Source organism: Pleurodeles waltl, chromosome 4_2, assembly GCF_031143425.1.
Source record: "Pleurodeles waltl isolate 20211129_DDA chromosome 4_2, aPleWal1.hap1.20221129, whole genome shotgun sequence".
Taxonomy (NCBI): domain Eukaryota; kingdom Metazoa; phylum Chordata; class Amphibia; order Caudata; family Salamandridae; genus Pleurodeles; species Pleurodeles waltl.
In genome coordinates, this window is record NC_090443.1 from 28,187,484 (window position 1) to 28,211,612 (window position 24,129).

Consider the following 24,129-nt stretch of genomic DNA (forward strand, 5'->3'; position numbering starts at 1 on the left):
AGAAAGGAAAATGAGGACATGTTTAATGTCTTTACTTACGCTATGAAAAAGAAGAGCAATGCTTTTGGTGAAAACTAAAGCTGCCATTAGCCAGTGGATCTTAAACACGCTGTACCTGAAAGAAGGATAACAAGAGTTAAAATGGATAACTGAGACCTCAATTTCTACAGTAATGCAGGTGCAGTGTGTGAGTGTAATGTGGGCAGTCATTTTTTTGCACTCATAGGAATGTTCATACACCAAATCGTGGCCCCTCAAATTTAGTGACCTTCCCATACTCTATGGGCAAGCAACTGCGTTACCCCTATTTGCAGTACCAGCTTTCTTTGGCCCATCCCACCTGGGATTCCACAACACTTGCTTATGCTAGTGATCTATTCATCTACACTGTGGTTTACCAGTATTTTGTTACGTCATGAAGGGTTTCGCTTTGTGTGACTCAATAGGATTGTTTAACTTAGTTTGAACTTAACAGTTGTCCTGTCATGTGTAACTGTAATCACTTTGCCGTTTGTTGCTTGCAAGTGCTTGGTACGGTTCAAGTCTGCCCTCAAAGACTACATAGGGTCCTTTCCTGATGAATGAACGAATGAATTCTGCCACAAATTCAGAATACAAGCATTCCAACCTGGTGGTATCCGATTGCATTAGCAGTTACTCATGATACAAACTTTGCTACAAATATTTTTTCTTCTACTTTGAATTCCGTGTTTGCTTTTCTTTTTCTGTGCAGGGACCTTAGTAACCACTCCAGGGCCACTTAGAATAACCACATTTTATGAAATGTTGTTATGAATAATTAAGGTTGCAGTTAGGTGAGCACAATAAGCCTTGGTTGGGTTTAGATAATGGACTAAAATAAGTCTTTATAATAAGCTTTGGTTGGGTTTAAATAATCTTTAAGATTTGTATCACATTTAGTAAGCTTAAGTTATGGTTTTCTTTAGCGGGACTTCAAGCAGCCAGACAAATTTAACTGGACAAAAATGGATTGGACAATGCATAGATGTGCTAAATGTTAAGACCTTCTCTGTCTATCTATCTTTAAATCTATCAATCTTTCTGTATCTCAGATAATGCCAAGTGATCATCCACTATCTGCCATGTTTGCAAAAACTTTATCTTGGAAAATGACTTCTCCCAGTATGGAACACATTGGGAAGAAGAACTAAAGTGCCCGGTACCAGCCACCACTCTTACTGAGGATCATATTCAAGATCTCAGAAGAAAATGTAGAATCACTGTTCAATTTGTGATCCTCTTCCAACATATGCATGGTTACATCCCACCTGCCAGCATCATGGAATCCACTATGGCTTCATTACAGAGCATCCTACAAGCAGCCACAAGCAAACGATTGAAGAAAGTAGACCACATCATCCCAACCATGGTCATTCTGCAATGGCTTTCCCTTCATGCCTGCATCATCTTGAAGGTCTGCTTCATCACATACAATGCAGTCATGAACAGCTCACTGATCTGCCTGACTCAGAAAGCTACCACCTCTCTAGGAAAATGCATAACTTGAAGATGCAACTCACCACATATACAAAATAAATTAAAAAAAGAAATAAGCAGTAGCACACCCAAAAGGTCTCACATATGGGTGGCGGTTTTATCATAATGACATCTAACAGCGGTTGGGTCTTTGAAGGTCGGCCACTCTTCGAGGAAATTAATAGAACTTTTGAAAAGAACTCGGTGCACATAGACTGCTTCCTGAGGGTGCACAGATGAAGGTTTGCTGCCTGCAGGAGCCCTTTATTAATAAACCTGGAGGCAAAGCACACTGTGGAAAAAACCGAGAGGCAGCATGTGATAGCTGGCAGAGAACCAGCTTTGTGCTAATAACGTGAAAAAGTAATAGCTTCCCACCAGAAACCAACACAGTAATAATAAGCCTGCCTTGAATCAAGCACCCCCATCTCCTAACCAAATGCAGAACGAATCAGTATTGTATGTATGTATGTATGTATAATCATTTTAAAAGTGAACGATTGAACTGGTTAATATTCCTGTGTGTTGGTAATGCCAGTTACCACAGCGCGACAAAACACAGATGGTGGGGGGGGGGGGAGACTATGACGGGGGCAGCGCAGGCTGCATGCACCATAGAGCTTTTTGTCACTGCAGGAGGGAGGGGGGAGACTGGAGCCAACAAAGTGGGCAAGAGAGGTGTTAAAAAAGACCATGATGCAGCCAGCAGTGTCTACGTCATAGCGTTTCATTATGTCTGGTAGGGGGCAACTCTGCAGGTGGCGGTAAGGAATCATGGATAGCGGGAGGGAAAGGCAATACTGACAGCGTGGGGGGAGGGGGAGAGAGGCAAAGGCATCTTGCACAGTTGGAGCACATGTGGCACTGATTAACTGACAATGCAACCATTGTTATCTGTTGTTCACAAGATGAGCTCCGATACTCCTAAAGACACAGATATTCACTATTGTAATTCTTATTTGGTCTATGTGTCGGGGACTTAAATCTCTACTAAAACAGACCTGCATATACAAACCAGGATGGTAAATTATGCAACTGTACTAATTTATGTCTTGTTAGTTTATTTTTTTTTAGCACCTTAAGGGTTATTTTCTGTGGTCAGGCGCTGTTCTGTAACCTATCACACTGGCTGTAGGCTAACTACCTTTTCTGCATGGTCATCCTGTATGTTTTGCCTTTAGTTTGACCCTATTTTTATGCTGGTTGTAGATATTCACTTTACTCCTGCTAACCTGCAGTAAAGTGGCTCCGTGCCTCCTTTAACATGATGAAATTGGTATACTCCTAGTTAGTAGATTTAACTTATGTACAAGCCCCTAGTATTTGGTACAAAATATTTGGCCTTTTGCTTGACCCTATTTTTATGCTTGCTGTAAAACTTCACTTATCTCCTGCTAACCAGTGGTAAAGTGACTGCGCTCCTCATTTAACATGATGAGATTGGTATACTCCTAATTGGTAGACTTAACTTACATACAAGTACCTAGTATTTGGTACAAAATGTAGCCAGGGAGTGTAAGTTAAATGCCACAAGTGGACTGCACCACATATTGTGCCATCCAGTACATGAGACATGGCTTCAGGCCTACCAGTATAGCCTGACTGTGGCAATGTAAAACCTGCAATTCAACCTGTCAAAAAAAAACTTCTGAATGGTCAAAACCTGTCTCTTAATCATTAATAAGTCACCCCTATGTAGGTCTTGTGGACCATGAGGTAGGGTGTATGGTATTTAAAAGTAGGACATGTAGAAACGTAATCTTAACATGGCCGTACAATGCCTAGGAACCAAAAGCTATTTTTCACTGTGAAAGGTCTAGTTGTCCTATGTAGAAAATCAGAGTACAGATTAAAAATCGTAATCCTGTATCTTACGAACGGACTACATAGAAAAAGAATTTAACAACTATTTTTAATAGTTATTAAAAATCTTATTAAATGAGAAAATTGAATTTTTAATAAATTAAGGAAAAGTAACTTTAAGAAATGTATCTTTTTCTCTCCCTGAAGTTCCTGGAGGCTAAACTGGCATTTGCTCTCTTACTTCTGCCAGCCAGTAATTAGCATTTGAATAGGTATGAAAATAGATGTGAAATGCATCCGAGGAGCAAATAGGCTGAACTGAATTGCCAGAGATGACTCTTCTAAACCTCACAGTATATGCAGGGCGGGTCCTGTGAGCATCCTGATGTCATAACAGTGTCAAATCCCGCAAGACAGGTATGCTGGGTTTACATATTACAATGGGGGCACAGATGAAGGCAAGGGAAACGGGATGCCCAAACAATCCTTAAGTAACTACAGTCTGATTGCTGGAAAATCCTACTTTTGTAGTACAAGACTTCTATCTCTGGGTTTAATGGGGTACAGTGGCTATCCCAAACTGGATTTAGTGTTAGATGTAGGAGGACACTGTAATTAGTAAAGGACACACACACACATGCTTTTGGGCCATATTTAGTGTGATCAACGATTTTGGCCACCTTGGAAATTCCCAAAATGTGTAGGTTGGCACTGGGAACATTTATCCCATTGGTTAGGGCATGCCCAGGAGTCATTCCCACCTAGTGGCTTATGCCAGTCATAAATGTGGCATCTCAAGGCACCCAATTCAGAACACGACTAGGGTAGAGGAAGATCAGAAGAAGACTAAGCCTGTGTCTGCAACCTGAGAAGAGCCCTGAAGGACTTAATCTGCTCTCTCTTGTATCCAGGACGAATCCAGATGTTAAAATTGTTGGCCAGGATGAGCTTGGTTGGTGTATCTGATCTGCACTCCATGGAGTCGAGTGTCAAATCGTGCCTAGGTCTCAGTCTACCGTGACCATTGACTATCAATGGCACTTTGTTTTTCTTGGCACTATTCCTACCTAAAACTTCAAAAAATCATATTGCTGGTTCCCCTTATTGGATTGTTCTCATTTGGGTGTCATTTTGATTATTAAATTATATTCATTTTTTGTGGGATTTGTATTATTTTGCACTTTAATTGTATTACTGTTTCAGCACTGCATAAACACCTTACACCCCCCCCCCTAAGTTAAACCTATCTATTCTGTGCCATACCTAACAGTGGGTTGAGCTCAGGTTAATTTAGTGACTTTAAGGGTTCACCTTGACAAGGGTTGCATTTATTCCTCAAAGTGGGTAGTCACCATCCCAAATAATAATCAGATTTCTTACACTGGTCTAATCTGAGGTTTGTGTCAGCAGGAAAGACATGGTATAGAGTTGTTCATAGCCCTGTAGCCTAGTGTCACCTATGTTGTCTGGTTCTGTACTGCGAGGGATGTATATTAAGCCATGACTTTAAGACAGCAGGATGCATTAATGCAGTAACAGTAATGCTGCCCATGGTCGCTTTGTGCTGTCATCTAGATGATCATGGAGTGCGCATACATTTCTTTAAAGGTCCCTTCAACGCTCACTTTTTAGTGAACTCCTACTAGCTCCCATGTTGTTCAGCTCAATGTGCACAGATTGAGAACAATGGTAGAAAATAATGCTAAGTTTCTTAGTTGGGAAACGGAACAGCCATTAACAAAAGTTCAATTCAATGGTTGCTTTTCACTACATTTAAAAGTGTTTCCGTTAATTTTATTTACATGGAAGGTATGAAATTCCTGCATGATTCTTTAGAAAACGCATGCCAATGCCACAAGATTTATGACGTTCTTTTTGAGGTAAAATAGAAAAACATATTGGCTATCAAACTATCTGGCGAACACCAAAGGATGGCTTTCTAGAAGCACATTCATGTCTATATCAAATTACTTTTTTTTTTATTGCGGGAGGGCGAGCAGTCGGGTTGGCAACACGGAGGGAGGGGGAGGTAACATGGAGGAGGGATGAGCACTAGGACGTGGCCAGCAGTGCATGTCACCGTGATTTTTCATGGAGGGTCAGGGAGGTAACATGGATGGGTAGGAGGGAAGAAGAAGTGGGCAAAGGCAACACAGACACAGGCAAGGCTGCACAAAGGCAGCACAGACAACAGGAAGGAGGAAGGGGAAAAGCAAACACAAACAGCATGAAGGAAGAAGGGTGCAAAGCCAACCTAGCGGGAGGGAAGGGACAAAGCTACCACAGACACCGCGATCGAGGCAGGGGGCAAAACCTACACAGGCAGCAGTAGGGACCGAGCTAACATATACAGCAGAAAAACGGCAGGTGGGGGCAACGCCAACGCTGACAAGGGAGGAACACTGACAGGGGAGAAGTACATGAGGGAGCCAGATGAAAAAAACATACTCTTCTACAGTGTTTAAAAAACAAATAACACCCCCCCACAAAAAGAGCAGTGGAAGGACACATGTAAAGTAGTTATGTTTCAGGAGGACAAACATGCAAAGAGGATGGAAGCCTACAGCAGAAGCCGAATACGAAGCAACGAAATAACAGTGACAAAGAAGCCAAACAAAGGTGAGTAATGGGCAGACTCTAAGCCCACTGTATAGAAAACAAAAGATCTTGCAAGCGACCGCTCATGTGCCGTCTTTGGTGAGACCTAATGAACAAGTTACTTACCTTCGGTAACGCATTACCTGGTAGAGACTATGGCCCTCATTTCGACCTCAGTGGTCTTTTTTAAAGACTGCTGAGGTACCGCCGTGCTGAAGACCGCCAGTGCAGGCGGTTTTCCGTGCGGCATATTATGACTGCTGGCAGCCCTCCGTCCTTTTTTGGACGGAGAGCCGCCAGCACCCATACTGGCGGTCGGCGGGGAAGTGGAGGTTGCTCCACCTCCACCGCCCGTCATCAGAACACCGCCCACCGAATCACGTCCCATGATTCAGTGTGGCGGTGTTCTTGTGACGGGTGCTAGCGGCAGAGCAGACCCCATGGATCCCGTCCCCTCCCGGAGGATCAACGGACAAGGTAAGTCGATCGTCCGTTAGGGGGGTGTGGGGGTGTTGTGTGTGTGTGTGTATGTAGAGGAGGTGTGTGAGTGCGTGTATGCATGAGGGGGGTGTGTTGTGTGTATGGGAAGTGTGTGCGGGTCGGTCTGTGTGCATGTCTGTTTGTATGTGTGCGGGTATGTGTTGTAGTGTATGTGTGCGTGTGGGGGTATGTGTATGTGCATGTTGGGGGTGGGGAGGGGGTGTGTGTATATGTGCATGGTGGGGAGGGGGTGTGTGTATTTTGATGTTGGGGTGGGGAGGGGGGTCCTGCCACCTTTGGGGGTGGCAGGGGGTGGGGGGAGGACTCTGGGGTGGGGGAGACCCCTATCAGTGCCAGGGAAATAATTACCTGGCACTGACAGTGCCTACCGCCATGGATTTCGTGGCGGTTCCAAACCACCCGAAATCCATGGCGGTATGCTGGGTCCTAATACCGCCGGTGGTCTGGTGACGGCCACCAGGCTGGAAACCGAAGTCTCCAGCCCAGCGGTCGTCACAGCCCTGGCGGTCGGAGTGGAGAAGTGGCGGATGACCATGGCAGCAACCGCCATGGTCATAATTCAATTTTTTTTTCCGCCGGTCTGTTGGCGGTATTACCGCCACTTCTCCCCCGTCCGCCAGGGTTGTAATGAGGGCCTATATCTAGCTGCAGATTCTTTACCTTTGAATTTCCCACGCGTCAGGCTGAATCCAGAAACGTTTGCTTGAGCATTACCCCTGCGTGCGCTGTTGGGTGGCTCCGTTCGGTCCTGTGTAGCATCGTCGGCATTTTTGGTGCTGAATGTGATGTCGCGGTCACCTACATAGGTGCCCCCCAGGTGCGCAGACATCAGTTACTTTCTTCACAACTTTCCACACCAGGAGCACAATGCCATGAAGCATACTGACAATTGTGTGTCAAATCTAGAGACCTGAAAAGGGATCACACATGAGCAAATGAGTTTACAGGGAGGCATGGGTGGCTGTAAGGAATCTGCAGCTAGATATAATCTCTAACAGATAATGCGTTACCGAAGGTAAGTAACTTGTTCATCTGATAGAGACTTTTAGCTGCAGATTCCTTACCTTTGCAAAAATACCCAAGCCATATCCTCCTGGTGGTGGACTGAACTAGAATTCCTGCAGGACCGAATAGGCAAAATGCCCATCCCTGCAGACCTGATTGTCCAGGCAGTAGTGTTTGACAAGCATGTGCAGGATGCCCATATTGCTGCCTGACAGATGTCCAGGACTGGGACTCCATGAGCTAAAGCCGTGGTTGCAGCTTTTCCTCTGGTGGAATGGGTTTGTAAGCCCTCAGGAGGCTGCTACTTAACCAGAGCCTAACAGATTTTTATACAGAGAATGAACCAGCGTGAAATGGTTTGTTTCTGTACTGCCCAACTTTTCTTTGTTCCCACATATCCCACAAAGAGTTGGTCGTAAACCCAGAACTCTTTTGTGCGATCAAGGTAGAAGGTAGAACAACAACACTATATTTGGGTCCAGTCGGTGGAGACGCTCCTCGTCTTAGAAGGATGCGGGGGCTAAGAAGGTGGGCAGGATGACAGTCTGTCCCAAATTAAATGGTGTCACCACCTTTGGGAGGAAAGAAGCACAGGTGTGAAGCACCACTGTGTCAGGAAACACTTTGAGATATGGAGGCTTGGATGACAAGGCATGCAGCTCACTCATCCTCCAGACAGATGTTATTGCCACTAGGAAGGCTGTCTTGATTGTGAGCAGCCACAGGGGACAATTGTGTAGCAGCTTGAAAGGACCTCACATGAGGTACGTGAGAACTAGGTTCAGGTCCCACTGAGGCATGATAAAGGGTGAAAGGGGGAACAATATGTAAAGGCCCTTCTGGAAACAACCTATTTACAATAGGGGACTTAAAAAATGAGGGTTGGTCAGGCAGCTGCAGAAAAGCGGATAAAGCAGACAGATAGCCCTTAAAAGTGCCCAGAGCAGAACCCTGCTGGGCAAGAGACAGAATGAAAAGAAAAACATCAGAGAGAAGCAGAAAGAGGATTTAAAGACTACTCTGTACAATATTTTATAAATCTGTGCCAAAAGCAGGTGCATACAGTTTTTGTGAAGGAACGCCTGGATGCTAAAATAACATTAGAGATTCCGGGAGTAAGGTCAAAAGCTATCAACTGTCACTGCTCTATCTCCACGCATGAAGGCGCAGAGTTGACAAGTATGTATTGAGAATCCTCCCTGCTGCTGTGTCAGAAGATTCTCCGAAAGGGGCAGCCTGATCGGAGGATCAATGCTCATCTTCAGAAGCTCAGGACAACAGGCTCTCCTTGCCCATGCCTGAGCCACAAGGATTACTTGGACCCGGATGTTCTTGATCTGAGTGGCATGAGCGGAAAGGCGTACAGCAGGCCTGAGCGTCACTCGTGACGAAAAGCGCCGACGAGCGATTGCCCCTTTGGAAACACCAACGCGCAATGCTGCTGACATTGTGCATTCTCTTCGGAGGCGTACAGATCTAATCAAAGCTCTCACCACTACTAAAGGAGTCATTGGGCCACCTCCCACAGGAGCCACCACTCGTGATCCACTAGGTATCGACGGCTGAGCTTGTCCACCCTGGTGTTCAGAGAACCTGCCAGTTGTTGAACCACCAGGGTTATGCCCTGCTGTACCAGCCTTGTCCAGAAACACACAGCCTCTTGCAAAAGGGTCCACGACCCAACCCCACCCTGCTTGTTCCAGTACCGTATGGCAATAGTGTTGTCCCTGAACACCTGCTCTAACTTCCCCTTAACATGGGGAAGAAATGTCTTCAATGCTAGTCAGATCACCAGGAATTCCAACAGGTTTATGTGGCGCCTGGATTACGCCCAAGACTTGAGTCCTCTGATCTCTACCTCTCCCAGATGGTCACCCCAAACCAGAAGAGGTGCATCTGTCACTACTGTGAGGTCTGGTTGGGGAAGGGAGAGAAATCTCCCTTTAACCCAATCACGGTTCATAATCCACTACTGCAGGTCTTTTGCAGTTCCCTCTGAGATCTAGACCATGTCATTTCCTTGATGCTGTGCCCACTGGAGCTTCGAGTCCTACTGCCAAGCCCACATATGCCATCTGGCATGATTTACCAGCATGAGCAGAAGGCCATGAGGCCCAGCTGCCTCAGACTCCGTGTCACCAAACCCCAGGATAGAGGCCGAAACATCGGTATTATAGCCTGAATATCCTGGACTCGCTGCTCAGGAACATAAGCGCGAAACGGCACAGTGTCCAGAACAGCTCCTATGAAAGAGAGTATCTGAGAGTCAGGTGTGGCTTCAGCATGTTTATAGTGAACCATAGCGAATGTTGAAAATTTGCTGAAGTCTGGAGGTGGGAGACGACAGCCTGGGGCGAGCTCGCCTTCAACAGCCAGTCGTCGCGGTCGGGAAGACAAAAAACCCTGACCTGCGCAGATGAGCCACGACCACCAACATCACCTTGGTGAACACTTAAGGGGCACTGGTAAGGCCAAATGGCATCAAGGTGAACTGAAAGTGCTCGTGGCCTACCTTGAACTGCAGGTAACGCCTGTGGACAGGTAGGATGGGAATATGAAAATACGCATCCTCTAAGTCCAGCACTACGAAACCAATCTCCAAAGTCTAGGGCAGACAAGGCCTGAGCCAACATGAGCATCTTGAACTTCTCCTTTGTGAGGGAGAGATTTACTGTCTGTAGGTCTAGAATACGGCAAAGACCCTTGTTCTTTTTGGGTATCAGAAAGTAGCGGTGTTGGAAAGTCCCTCCTTCTGGCATGGTTACCCCCACTTTTTGCCTGTTGACAGTGTGCTTAAACTGTTTTTACTGGGATCCTGCTAACCAGGACCCTAGTGATTGTGCTCTCTTCTCTAAATTTGGTTGTCTTGGTACTCCTTACATCTTACAATTGGCATACTGGTATACCCCGGAAAGTCCCTAGTATGTGGTACTTAGGTACCCAGGGCATTGGTACACCAGGGGTCCCCCTTGGGTTGCAGCATGTATTATGCCATCCATGGGAGCCCATGCAAACTGTGTCTGCAGGCCTGCCATTTGCAGCCTGCCTGAAAAGGTGCATGTAAGTCTTTCACCACAGGTATAAGGCTGGTCACTACACCACGTCACTGTAAGTAACCCCTATGGTAGGCCCTTCCAGTCCTAAGGGCAGGGTACAGATCCCTGTATGTGTGGGCACCCCTGTAAGAGCAGAGGTGTCCCTACGAAATCCAGTTCCGATTCCCTGAACTTCGTAAGTGCGGGGAAGCCCTTTTTAGCTATGTACTGGCCGCAGGTCACTACATTTGGTCCAGCTACATAATAGTAACTCCGAAACTAGGCATGTTTGGTATCCACCATGTTGGAATCATACCCCAATACTGATGCCAGTATTGGTGGCATGGTTCCATGCACTCTGTGGACTCCTTAGAGGATCCTGCAGTATTGCTCCTACCAGTCTTCCAGGGTCTGTGAGCAGCCCATGCTGCCACAGTCCCTTAGACAGGATTCTTCCCTCCTGCTACTTGACCAGCTCAAGCACGGGAAGGCAGAACAAAGGATTTCCTGTGGGAGATGGGTGCATCCTCCTCTCCCTTGGAAATAGGTGTTACAAGGCTGGGAAGGGGTAGCCCACCACACCACTGGTTTGCTTTGAAGGGCAGATTTGGTGCCCTACTTGCATAATCTGGTTTGCACCAGTCCAGGGACCCCGGTCCCTGCCCTGGTGAAAAACTGCACAAAGGAAAGGCGAGTGATCACTTGCCTGTCCATCACCACCCCAGGGGTGGTGCCCAGAGCTCCTCCAGGCGGCCACCTGATTCTGCCATCTTGAAAACAAGATGGGCAGAGGCCCCTGGGAGCATCTGACTGGTCAGGGTAGGCCGATGATGTAAGTTACCCCCTCTGACAGGTGGTCACCTTGCAAAGTGACCAAACCCCATTTTGGGCTATTTAGGAACTCCCTTACGGGTGGGTCCCCAGATTCGGTGTGTAGGACTCCACAGGACTCCTCTGCAACAACCTCTTCTGCTCCTGCCCACCAGAACCGTTGCTGGACTTCATAGGAACCGAACAAGACTACAACACCTCAACGACTTCTCCTTGCAACATTGTTTTCACAGCTCCTGTCAGCGACTTGCAACATTTCCACGGGTGTGCATCCTCTGGGGTTGGCAAAACTTCAGCTGCACCAATGAAGCAAGAAGGAATCTCCCTTGGAGTGAAGGAGTCACTGCTTTGCATCTGAAGGCACCTAAGGCAACGACGTCCGGCTGCTGGGATCTGCTGTCTTCTGGACCTGTGAAGAATCTCCAACACAGGTGGGGGTTCTGAGGGGTCCTCTGGGTCCTCTCTACCTTCTGTCTAACTTGGGAGACGGTGAGTCCTTGCCACTTCCTTCAAGACAGAATCCCTGTGCACTGTGACGTTTGCAGCACCCAAGGCTTGTTGACTCCTGCTTCGAGGGATCTTCAGGCTCCAAGTAGCCCCAGCCCCCAGCCCTGTACCTTTGCAAGGACAGTCTCCCCCCTGCTGCTCCAGCAACGTTGGACTCCTCTTCAGGTGTGCTGCCTGGGCCTCACTGCAACTTACTGTGCCTGCTGCCAGTAGGTTGCTTGTGGGGGCTCCAACTGCTTCTTCTAGCTCTCCTTTCTTTTCAGGGTCAGCCCAGACTCCCCCTCCTAAGGTCGAGTCCCCAGGACCTTGCTGGTCCTCTTCTGCTCTGCAAATCTCCAACAGCTCCAGTTGCATTTGCTTGTGCTTGTTGGTGGTCCTCCTGGCCACTGACCCGTCTGCAATCAGCTCCAAGGTGACTTTAGGGACTCCTCTGCAGCTCTTGAACTTTGCAGCTGGACTTCATCCACCACCGTCGACCTGGATCGTCACCCACAGAAGGGTGGCATTGATTCCTGCCTTACCTGGACAATCCTGCATGGACTGAATTCTGTATCCTTCTTTTGCAGGTCCTCTTTATCCAAAATCCACCGTTGAGTTCCACTGGTCTGGGTCTGTTCTTGCAATATTCCATTTACGAGTCCCCATGTTAGCCTATGGAACAACCAGGTAACTTACCTCTGCTCTGCTAGTCGCTGGGGGTCTTTAGATACCTCTTGGGGTTCAACTCTCTCCCAGCACTTGGCTAACTATTCCATATCCTCTGGTGGGGGACCCATTCTCGAGTTCCACTTTTTTAGTATTTGGTTTGGCCCCCCTATATGGCCCTTGCTATTTTGTGTTATTTCCTAATACTTACCTGTGTATATTTTGTGTGTACTTACCGCCAGAGGGAGTTTGCCTATAGTAATCTAGTTTGGTCTTCCTGTAATAAAGTACTTTTATTTTTGCAACACTGTGCGGTTCCTTTCTTGTGTGATAAATTACTGTGTGACTACAGTGGTACTGCAAGTACTTCAACTCCTCCTAGATAAGTGTTGGCTATTCACCACTGCTACCACTACAGAGCCCTGGCTACATAGGCAGTGTAGCACTATCTAATAAGGGTTGCCTGGACCCAGTATAAGGTGTAACATCACAGGTGCCACCACACACTCGGCCAGCCTCCTACAAGCAGGAATAACAACCACTGCCTACTTTTGATATTGGGGCCGTTTGTATGGTTATCTTGGCCAAGAGAGATGTAACTTCCCTTTCGAGCAGAGACAAATGATCCTCTGCCAGTTGTTCAAATGTTTGCCGATACTGTGGAAGGAAAGCCCTTTCGAATTATCTGCAGTACCCAAGCGTCCGATGGAATGGACTACTAGTGAATGAGATTATGTTAAATTCTTCCTCCAACTGGTCAAGCATGGTCCTGCAGAACCAAATTAGGAGGGTTTTGAGGCTGTAGCTGCTGGGGGCTGGGTGGCAAATGGCTTCTGGCTTCCAAACTCTCTAGGTTTGAAAACACTGCACCCACATCCTTGCATAGCTTTGGGAGCTTGTGCGGGACGGTGGCTGGCACAGGACTGGCTCAATGGTACACCCCTTCCATGGCCACGAAAGGGGCAGAAGGCAGACGGTGGATGAGGGGTCGCAGAGAGGCCCAAGGACATGGCTGTAGCCCAAGAGTCCTTAAAACACCCTAGCGCCAAGTCTGCCTTCTCGCCAAACAAGCAAGTCCTGTCGAAGGGCATGTCCATAAGGTTTGCCTGGATATCCCCAAAAAGCCAGATGTTCTCAGCCAGGCATGACGCCGTAAGGTCACCAGCGAGTCAATCTTATCCAGGCCATACCGAATGGTGAACTTCGCTGCGTCTCTTTCTCACATATTTTACCGTTTGGGAGATGATGGCCTGGGCTTCATCTGGGACTTGTGGCAGCAAATACGCAACCGTATCCCATAAGGTGTGCGAGAAACAGCCCAATAAGCATGAGATTTTAACTGACCTCAATGCCAGGCTGGTGGAAGAAAACATATTTTTCCCAAGCAGGTCCAGCCTCTTGGATTCCCTGTCCGGGGGAGCGAAAGGGAACGCACCATAGGAAGTTGTGGCTTGGACTACCGAGCTCTCAGGGGTGGATTGTTGGCTGAGGAAACTAGGGTTGCCTGGGGCAGGGTGATGGCGGTGGGCAATCGTCCTATTTACAAGAGCCCCTTGGCTGGGCTTGGACCAAGTTCCCAACAAGATGTCAGTAAGTGTCTCATTAAAAGGCAGAAGTGGTTTGGAAGTGGAAGCCCCAGGTTGAAGCATTTCAGTCAAGATGTTTATCTCGACAGCCACCAACAGTAGTTCGAAGTCAAGGACCTCCGCTGCCCTATGCACCACTATTGCATGGGAAGCTCCCTCCGCTGTAGCCACAGTGGGGGGAGAGAGCAAACCAGTATCTGGAGAGGTGTCCAGTTCACTGGCCTTTCCTATATCCTCATAGTAATCCAGAAACCTTTCAAACTGGTGTTCCAAAGAGTCCAGTGACCCCCGCCCCCACACTTTTCTTCCATGCCTGGCTGCTGAAAATAAGACTTAGCAATGATCTGGCACCTGCAGGCGCATTGGCTCAAGGAATTGGTGTTGTGTGATGCCGTTCCAGCTCTGGATAGTACGGAATCAGTATGGGGCTGGCACCCAGAAATGGAGGGAGTTGCAGAGTCAGACCTGGCATTGATTCCGCAGAACCGTGCCCGGAACGCTGATGTTCGGAAGTCGTCGTGTCAGTCATTGGACATGGCAAAGTTGAAGTCTGTTTAGACTTCTTCTTATGCCTCTTTCCGGAGTGTCCCGAGGACCTCAAATGGGAAGAAGAGGTCTGGGGGCTCCTGGAACAGACTCACTCCCTTCTCCTCAACCGGGACCATGATCTCCTATGAGTCACGCCGGATGGCATCGACTGCCGGGTCGCAAGCAGCTTTAGGGACCGCTCCCTCAAAGCCTTCTGCGCCATGGCCCAGCAGTCCGAGCACAATTTGGAGTTGTGGTCTTGCTCGAGACACCATAGGTAGAATAGGTGTGGGTCTGTAACCGACAGCGCTGTGACAGATGCCACACGGCCTAAACCCTACCTTCCTAGAAGTCATCTTGACACACTTACACAAAAAACTTCAACAAAACATCGAAAAAAGCCTATCAAAAAACGAGAGAGGAGTAGCTCTCTCCAGATCTGCACTAACTGGCACGGAAAGAAAAGAACTGACGTCCGCGAGCCTGGGTGGCGCCTATATAGGTGACCTCGATGTCGCATTCGGTGCCAACGACGCCATGCAGAACCGAACAGAGCCACCCGAAGGCATGTGCAGGGTATTGCTCAAGCAAAAGTTTACAGATCCAGCCTGACACCTGGGAAATTCAAAGGTAAGGAATCTGCAGCTAGAGTGTCTACCAGAAAAAAACGAGCACTGGCAAAGCCTATAGGTCTTGCGTATGCTACTGTGTTTTAGCCATGTTGTACACCAGTGTGGCTGCTGTTCAGCATGGCTAAAAATTGCTGGGGTGGTGTAGGCTGGGGTTGGGTGGAATAGGGTAGGTTGGGGGTAGAGTGGAGTGGGTTAGATTAGTGTGGAGTGGAGTACACTGGTGAAGAGTGCAGGGGGTAGAGTTGGGTAGATTGAAGTGGGGTGGATTGGGGTAGACTGGAGTGGGGTAGACTGAATTGGAGTAGACTGGGTGGAGTGGGGTAGACTGGAGTGGAGTAGATCGGGGTAGATTAGCGTGGAGTGGGGTAGAATGGAGTGGGATATATTGGGAAGAGTGGAGTGCAGTGGATTGGAGTAGATGAGATTGGGACAGACTGGCTTTGAGTAGACATGACTGAGGTAGACTGGAGTGGGGTGGGGTAGAGTAGAGTGGGGTGGGGTAGAGTGGAGTGGGATAGACTGGGGTGGAGTGGGACAGACTGGAGAGGAGTGGGATAGACTGGAGTGAAGTGGGACACACCAGAGTGAAGTGGGATTGACTGGAGTGAAATAGATAGGAGTGGGGTAGACTGCGGTAGACTGGAGTGGAGTAGGTTGGAGTGAAGCTGGATAGAGTGGTGTGGGGTAGTCTGGGATGAGGTAGATTGGAGTGGCGTGGATTAGAGTAAATTGGAGTGGGCAGGCTGGATAGGGGTAGATTAGAGTAGGTTTAGGGTGGAGTGTGGTAAGGTAGATTGGAGTGAGGTGGAGTGGGGTGGATCTGGGTGAAGTGGGTTAGATTGGACTGGAGTATGGTAGATTTGAGTGGCATGGGTAGTATGGAGTGAAGTGGGTTAGACTGGGTAGAGTAGAATGGAGTGTGATATACTGGGGTGGGGTAGATTGGGTGGATTGAAGTGGTTAGATTGGAGTGGGGTACAGTGGAGTGGAGCTGGATAGATTGGAGCAGAGTCGAGATAGACTGGGAAAGAGTGCATTGTGGTGGGGTAAATTGGGTGGATTAAATTGGGGTAGATTGGAATGGAGTGGGGTGGATTGGAGTGGGGCAGATTTAAGAGGGATGAGTGGTGTAGACTAAGTAGGGTAGATTGGGGTCGGGTGGGATAGATTGGGGAGTTGGGGTGGACTGAGGTAGATTAGGGTACAATGGAGTAGGGGAGTGGAGTAGACTGAGATAGAGATGGGTACATTGGAGTGGAGTGGGTAGACTAGATAGGAGTGGGGTAGATTGGAGTGAAGTGGGGTAAAGTAGGGTGGAGTGGAGCAGAGGGGGTAGATTGGAGCAGAGTGGGGTGGGGGAGAGTGGACTGGGGAAGAGTGGATAGACTGGAGTAGAGTGGGGTAGATTGCAGTGAGGTAGATTGGAGAGGGGTGGGGTAGAATGCAGAGGAGTAGATTGGAGAAGAGTAGGGCAGATTGGAGTGGAGGGGGTACATTGGAATGGAAAGGAGTAGAATGCAGTGAAGTGGGATTGATTAGAGTGAGAGAGATGGAGTTGATTATGCTGGGGTAGATCTGAGTAGAGTAGGGAAGATTACAGTAAGAGGAGTGGGGTAGTTTGGAATGGGGTAAAGTGGAGTGGGGTAGATTGGAGTAAAGTAAATTGGGGTAGATTGAAGAGGGGCGGATTGGATAGGGTAAAATGGGGTTGGGTAGTTTGGAAAGGGTTGGGTAGACTGGAGTGGGGTTGACTGGGGTGGAGTGGGTTAGATTGGACTGGAGTGGGTAGATCTCAGTGGCATATGATAAATAACAGTGACGTGGAGTTGGGTGGATTAGAATAGAGTAAATTGGACTGGAGTGGGTAGCCTGGAGCAGGATAGAATGGGATGATTGGAGTGGGGTACTTTGGAGTGGGGTAGATTGGAGTAGAGTGGGGTGGACTGGAGTAGAGTGGGGTGGACTGGAGTGGTGTAGAGTGGGTGGGGTAGAATGCTGCGGGGTGAAGTGGGGTAGACTGGCGTGAATTAGATGGGGTTGATTAGGGAGGGGTAGATTGGAGTAGGGTATATTGGGGTGGAGGGGTAGATTGGAATGAGGTGGATTGGGGTGAAGTGGGTTAGGCTGTAGTGGAGTTGGATAGATGTGAGTGGGCGTGGTAGACTGGAGTGAGGTGGGGTATATTAGAGTGGGGTAGACTAGAGTGGTCTAGATTGGAGTGGGTTAGATTGGGGTGGAGTGGGGTTGAAAAGAATGGAGAGGAGTTGGATAGATTGCAGTGGAGTTTGGAGTGGAGTAGGGTAAATTGGAACGGCGTGTGGTAAACTGGCTGGGGTAGATTGTAGTGGGGTAGAATAAAGTGGAGAGGAGTTGGATAGATTGCAGTGGACTTTGGAGTGGAGTAAGCTGGAAAGAAATGGGGTAAAATGGACTCTGGTAGATTGGAGTGGAGTAGACTGGAGTGGATTCGGATAGAGTGAAGTTGGTTGGATTGGAGTATACTGAAATTGGGTGGATTGGGGCAGAGTGGAGTGGACTAGGGTGGATAGGAGCAGAGTGGGGTTGATTTGAGTGGAGTGCAGTAGATTGGGGTGACGTGGGATGGGGTTGACTGGGTTGGAATGGACTTGAGTAGTCTGGCGTGGAGTGGGACAGATTACAGTGTAGTGGCGTAGAGTGGGGTAGAGTCAAGTGGGGTAGATTGGAGTGAGGAAGTTTTTAGTGGAGTATGATAGATTGGACTGTAGTAGAGTGGATTGGGGTAGACTGGGTTGGAGTAGGATAGCTTGAATTGAGGTAGGATAGCTTGGGTTGAAGTGGGGTAGATTGAAATGGGGTGGAGTAGGGTGAGTAGATTGTGGTGGGGTGGAATGGAGTAAACTGGAGTGGGATAAACTGAGTGGAGTGGGGTAAATTGGAGTGGAGTAGATTGGGGGAGATTGTAGCGAAGTGGAATGGGTGAGATAGGCTGGGGTATAATAGGGTGGAGTGGGATAGATTGGAGTGGAGTGCAGTAGGGTAGAGTGGGGTGGGGTGGGATAGGCAGTGTGGTGTGGAGGGGCATACAGTAGAGTGGCATGTGGAGTGGCATGTGGTGTGGTGTAGATTGGAGTGGCATAGAGTCGAGTGGCGTGGTGTGTCGCAGTGTCTTAAGAGTGGAGTGGCATGTCATTGAGTGGAGTCTCGCAGAATGGAGTGAAGTAGCATAGACTGGAAGGGCATAACGTGGAGTGGCATTGTTTGGAGCATGCATGGTGTGGTAGCACACTGCCATTACAAAAACACATCTCAATTGACATGACCATTACATTTGCACCGAAATATGGTTTTACTGCACAGAAATAATAATGTGTGCATTTGCCATCACCTAGTGTATTGATGTGTTTTGAACGTATTTACAAATTTGTTTTCACCACACTTGAGAATTACAAAAAAATGTGCTTCATGTGTAATAATTCTGACATATTCTGAAACATCTGAACAGTTCTTTTTATTTTGTTGTGTGCTAGAATAACAAAAGAATATCCCTTCTCATCTTAAATGGGTACTCAGCAGAATGGTCACATAAATTATCTCACTTTGAAGTCAGAGAAAGAAAAATAAACACCAAGCTCCCTGGAAGAGAGAGCCTGATGTTTGCCCTATGTCCTTGAATGCACAGTAAATGTGACAAGATAAGAGGATTTAAAGGCCTGTTTACAGAAAACAAGTTTGTGGGAAGAATAGAGTAAACAAGGTTTGGGCAACAGGAGGGAATAACTCAAGCTGAACAGCAAAGCAAATAAAGCCAGCAAACAGAAAGCCAGAACATGCGAGTTACAGACCACTAAGCCAATGGTAAGCAACAGGTAGATTGCATTCTTAGGTCAGTTTTCTGAATGTCCCAACGATGCCTTTAGCAAACCAGACAGCTGTGCTGTCTGGAAGGCTACAACCTAAAAATAAAAATACAGAACACAAGCTATCTCCATTAATGCAGGTCTATGAATTACTATGCCATGTTGATTTACTTGTTCCACAGCCTAAAACACAACTGACCTCTGTAATCTTCTGAATTGTTCCCCTCCTCTCTAATTCACATTGAGTGCTATATAACTATGTCTGCGCTCCACAAATTAGCAACATACTTATGTTGTGTTATGGCTGAGTTTATTTGGACCTGAAGACTCATTTTGTATGAATCTCTGAAGTCCTTCACTATTTGGGTTAAAGGTGGGCTGTGGTGAAAAAGACTGGCTCACATTTGTTAAGGACCGGCAGTTCAAGAAGCGATGTGTGACTCACTTACTTATGCTTGTGGAGCATATAGACCCAGATGATAGAAGCAGTAAAGAAGCTCCCAGCCATGATGAGATACAGTTTGAATAGAGGGATCTCTGCAGCAGACAGGTAGCCACCAGGATTCTTTTCCTTGATATCTATCTATGCAACCAAAAGAAGATCGGAATGTCAAGGAGGTGAGCACATAGAGCTACCGACTGGATCGTATACAGCAAGCTATCCTCTGCACATCCTGCTGACATGAATACCCAACCAAAAAGCACTTCTCTTAGCCCATAAATCACACAATTCTAGGACAGATGAAGAATGAAAGGCCCAGTCAACCTGCCCATGTCCCTAGCTACTTCAAACATAGACCCTTCAAGGCATTCAGTGTAATCCCTTACACTTGCTTCCATAAACACAAAATTAACTCATAACTCTATGCGCATATGAAAAACAGCATCTGCAGAACAGATGATAATGCTCCAAGCAGGGCCCATAACAAACATAAAGCATTAATAAACCACCAACCACTACCCAAATGAAGATGGCTCTGCATATGTACCCAGAACCACTGTATCCCACCACAAAGGGGTCAGGACCTTAGAACAGAGGGTATTTCAGAAAGCGTCTCACACTCACACCAACAAAGCTTTACTCCAGCTTATACTCACAGTGATATTGTACCCTGTGGGTTGCTCTCGGAGATTGTTGCAGTTGTGGAAGTACAAGTTATAGAGACCTTGTTCCTTTGAACCAAACACTACTCGGAACTTAGGGAGAGAGGAAAACAATTATTAGTATCTAACCAAGCAGAGTACGTTATTGTACTGTCACATTTCAAATGTTTATTAAGGACTGCAGAAAACATATTTAAGTAAGTCAAAGATAACCTCATTCATTTGAAAAAGGTGTTGAAATGAAAGTCTCTCCATGATTCCATGATTTGAAATAAACTGTGCCACCTTGGCCTGTTCATTTTTCTGGACTAGTTCTCTGTTTTTCACTCTTGTGAGTCTACTGGTGGGTCTTATACTTTTACTTTTCTGGCTGTCATCAAAGCTTGGCTTTAATGAATGAGACATCCCAACCAAAGTGTACATCTGTTCTCAGTGAGGTTAGCTACTACCCACTCAGCCCAAGCTATTGGGTCTCTGGTGGGAGGAGCACAAAATACTAACAGACACTGGTCTTTCTACCTGTAACCTTGTGGGGAGGATGCCTACACACTCTACCCAGCTGAAGGTCGATCAGATCCCCATAACTGGTGGCCCTTGCATTCCTCATGTGTCAGACATACAAAGAAGCTGTGTGTAAGTGCTGTGGGATTTATGTGTCATAACATTCTTAGCTGTATGCAAATGCAAGACATACTCCTATCGAATTCCAGTACTATCACAGAGTAACGTGGCAATAAAGACCCTGAAATCTACTATCAGGATTCTTCCGGTTTGCTCACATGCTTCTGGGATTCCATTCTTGCAGACTTCAATTTCTGAGTGACAACATGTGCAACAAAGACAACTGGTAAAGGTTCAATGATGTGAGATTTAACTTTATTGAAAAAGAGCACTTCCACATGCCATCTTCAGGAAAGCTCTCCACACAGGTCAATCATTATAATTCAAAGAAATAAAGATCAACATTGTAGGGTAACGAAGCACGTGGAAGGAGGTGCAAAAGGTAAGGCATGAGACCAGGGAATAGGCAGGTACAAGACAACGAGTGAGAGGGAGATTAAACAAGTGGCAAGGAAGCTACAATAACTTGCCTGCTGTCACTAAAACTCAGTCTTGTTTAAATGATCCATGATCAAATCACTTAACAGTGCTTGAACCAAACATTCCTTTGCCCTGATAAAGGCCAAGAGAGCAGATCCCATCTGAGCAAGGCTGAAACAAATTTGTCATCACCTGCTTGTGATCATGTAGGGCAGTAGAATAAAAACACAGTTTAACCAAGAGCAGACAACCACTGGAAAATAATGGTTTATTGCTATCCTCAACTACAGTGTGTACTTTAATTTCCCTGTGTGTGTGACTAACCTCCACAGAGACATCACTGACTTGCTCACTCAATTAATAGTATGTAATAGTCTAACATGATTGACGAGTACATTTATTCTGCTCTTTGGTCACTGGTAACTAGGATGCCGATATTAAATAGGAAATGTGATTATCAATAACTCAAATTGTTATGATAAAGTTTTTGTATGAATATATCTTACAGATTCACTCATGAGCTGCTGGACATCACAGTTACAATCCCTTTTCAACCAATGTTGTTATTTACAACATGGGTCAGTACGTACTATACATTTGTAAATAGATTTCTGCAATGCCACTGAATTAACACATACTTGTGTGTCATCGGTTCATAAATAAATGCCCGATTGTTATGTCCTACACTCAGCATCTACCCAGATTTAGCTTGATATGGAAAGACAGCCAGATTAATATTTAACCACAATATCTGAGAAGATGTCTATATAGGATACTATGAAAGAGAGGAGAAATGCCATCATAATAAAAAATTTAAAAAAAGCAGATCAAGGAAGACATTTACAGTAGGCAAGAAAATAAAACAAATAATTGTAAAATAAAAGGAAAGAAAAGACAAATATGATTAGAAAAATAGGAAAGGCAGTGATGAGAAACCCTTAGGAAAACAGAAGCAAGGAGAAAATGACCACGAAAATAAAAGCAGATGCAGAAAAATAAAAGAATTTGAACAAAGGGATATAGGACAAAAAGAACGCCAGACAGAATAAGATAAACTTTAGAAGCATAATCTAAGCTAGAACCGATGAAGAAGTAGAAAGAGAAAAACAAAAGAGGGGAAACAGTAAGACTGTTGAAAAAATGGACAAAAAGCTCCTGTTGCAGAGTCCTTATCTTACACTGAGGCGATACTCTGGAGGCGATGACTCCAGGGACAGGAAAAGATCCTTTGTAGGCCCATCTGATTTAACAGCTGTGGATGATGCGGAGATCTGCAAAGCAAGGAACTTATCAAGCACCTTTTACAGATAATAAACATTTAAGCAGAGGCCCTCAGTGCCCATTGTCAAAGCCCTGCAACCACCCAAAGACACTGCTTTTAATACAAGTCAGCAAAGGCAGTCATGAGATAACCACCAGTAAAAACAGCCAGCTCTTCTTAAGAGCACGACATTCACTTTACCATACTCCGATCATCACTGCCCACCTGCCATTGCTCTACTTAAACCATTAGCAGTACCCTCGCTTCACAACTGGAGGTCCACATGGCCATAGTGGCAGCTACTAAAATAAATGAAAACCATTATCTGGAGCACAGACCCTCAACCACCGTCAACCACGGTGGACACCACTGGCTCCATCAGTCCGCCCCTTAAAAGAAGGGCCAAAAGCTGTTCCTGGGGGTGTGGGCTATGAGGCACCCGATTAAGGAGAACCCTAAAGCGATGCAGGGGTCATAAGCTCAGATTTCCTAAGAAAAGACTACAGTGAGTGATTTCCCCTATCAATGTAACTGTTATGACTTATGACAACTTTCTCACCTGCATTGACTTTTCCCCAGGCGTTGGCTGTTCAATGTCCCGCTTCTGCAGTGGTGCTTTCTTTTTCTGGTCTGACTCTGGTGTACGAGAGGTAAAAGTGTCAGGGATGGACAAAAACATGTCAGTCACCACTGAACACAAGAAAAGAAGAAAAAAAACAGAAATTCTGTGAACAGAACCTATGTTCACAGCTGCCCTTCTGCCAGCTGTTAATACATGAAGGGGAAACTTCTCACGGGCATGCCCATTTTAAGGAAGTTGAATTAACTTCTAGCAAATTATGTAACACGATTCCGACAAAATTAAACACTAAAAAGAAAGGAGAAGGCAAACAATTAGCAGTAAACTAAATAAGAACAAAGTGCTTGTAGCCAACTTTAAACATGCAAAAGTCTGAAGAACGACACGGTGAGCAATAAACATGCTGAGCCAGAAGAAATAGTTCACAGCCAGCTGTAAACATATAAAGGAATGAGAAGTCGCCCACCAGCGCACATGAACATACCAAGGAAAAACGATGAGATCACAAACAACAGTACACATATATAGAGATCCAGGAAGGGAAAACGGCTAAAAACCAGCTGTGAACAAGTCAGCAGAGCAGGAACAGTTAATGGGCATAAGCATATTAAAGGAAGGGGACCTGCTAACAGCCAACAGTGAAGACACCAACGAAAAAGAAAATAAATTGCCAGTTCTCCTGCCACAGAAGAGCCTCACGTAATCAAATGGGAGACCCATGAGTTAGGATGAGTGGGACTCCGGACGTTCACATGACATCCCTACCTCAAAGACACATGACACCAATGCTTAATTTGTGCTTGTTGTTTCTGGTGCTGAGCACCGGCACTTATTTTTGAGGGCCGGCGCTTATTCTTCTGCCTCAAGCATTTGTTGAGAGCAAAAGACACATATGGGACAGACGGAGGGAGTGAAAAACGAAAAAGCGTCACAAAGGGAGAAAGTAGAAAGCTGCTAGAGTGAGCTGAAGGGGCGGGGAGTGGCTTTATGTGTACTGAAGAGGGCCGAGATGGCTGCAGGATTAAGCCGCCTCAGTTTTCCGTGTTCAAATATTTAATTGCTGCAGCCGCGAATTTAAGAGGAGGACTTTGGGCACCGGCACCTTTTTACTTACAAATTAAGCACTGCGTGACACT

At 46.5% G+C, this 24,129-nt stretch overlaps 1 protein-coding gene across 6 annotated transcripts in view; it reads right to left on the minus strand.

Annotated features, from left to right (window-relative positions):
- Positions 1-24,129, minus strand: part of GPR108 (G protein-coupled receptor 108) — a 113,510-nt gene that overhangs the window by 51,964 nt on the left and 37,417 nt on the right. For 3 of the 6 annotated variants that reach the window (XM_069230475.1, XM_069230479.1, XM_069230477.1), the window contains exons 6-10: positions 22,973-23,049; positions 22,331-22,423; positions 20,106-20,204; positions 19,457-19,590; positions 40-115 (exon numbers count right to left, since the gene is read on the minus strand). In XM_069230475.1, coding sequence (XP_069086576.1) covers positions 40-115; positions 19,457-19,590; positions 20,106-20,204; positions 22,331-22,423; positions 22,973-23,049 — 479 coding nt within the window. Of the gene's footprint in view, positions 1-39; positions 116-19,456; positions 19,591-20,105; positions 20,205-22,330; positions 22,424-22,972; positions 23,104-24,129 lie in introns of all 6 variants that reach the window. The other 3 variants (XM_069230474.1, XM_069230478.1, XM_069230476.1) reach the window with 1 other exon arrangement.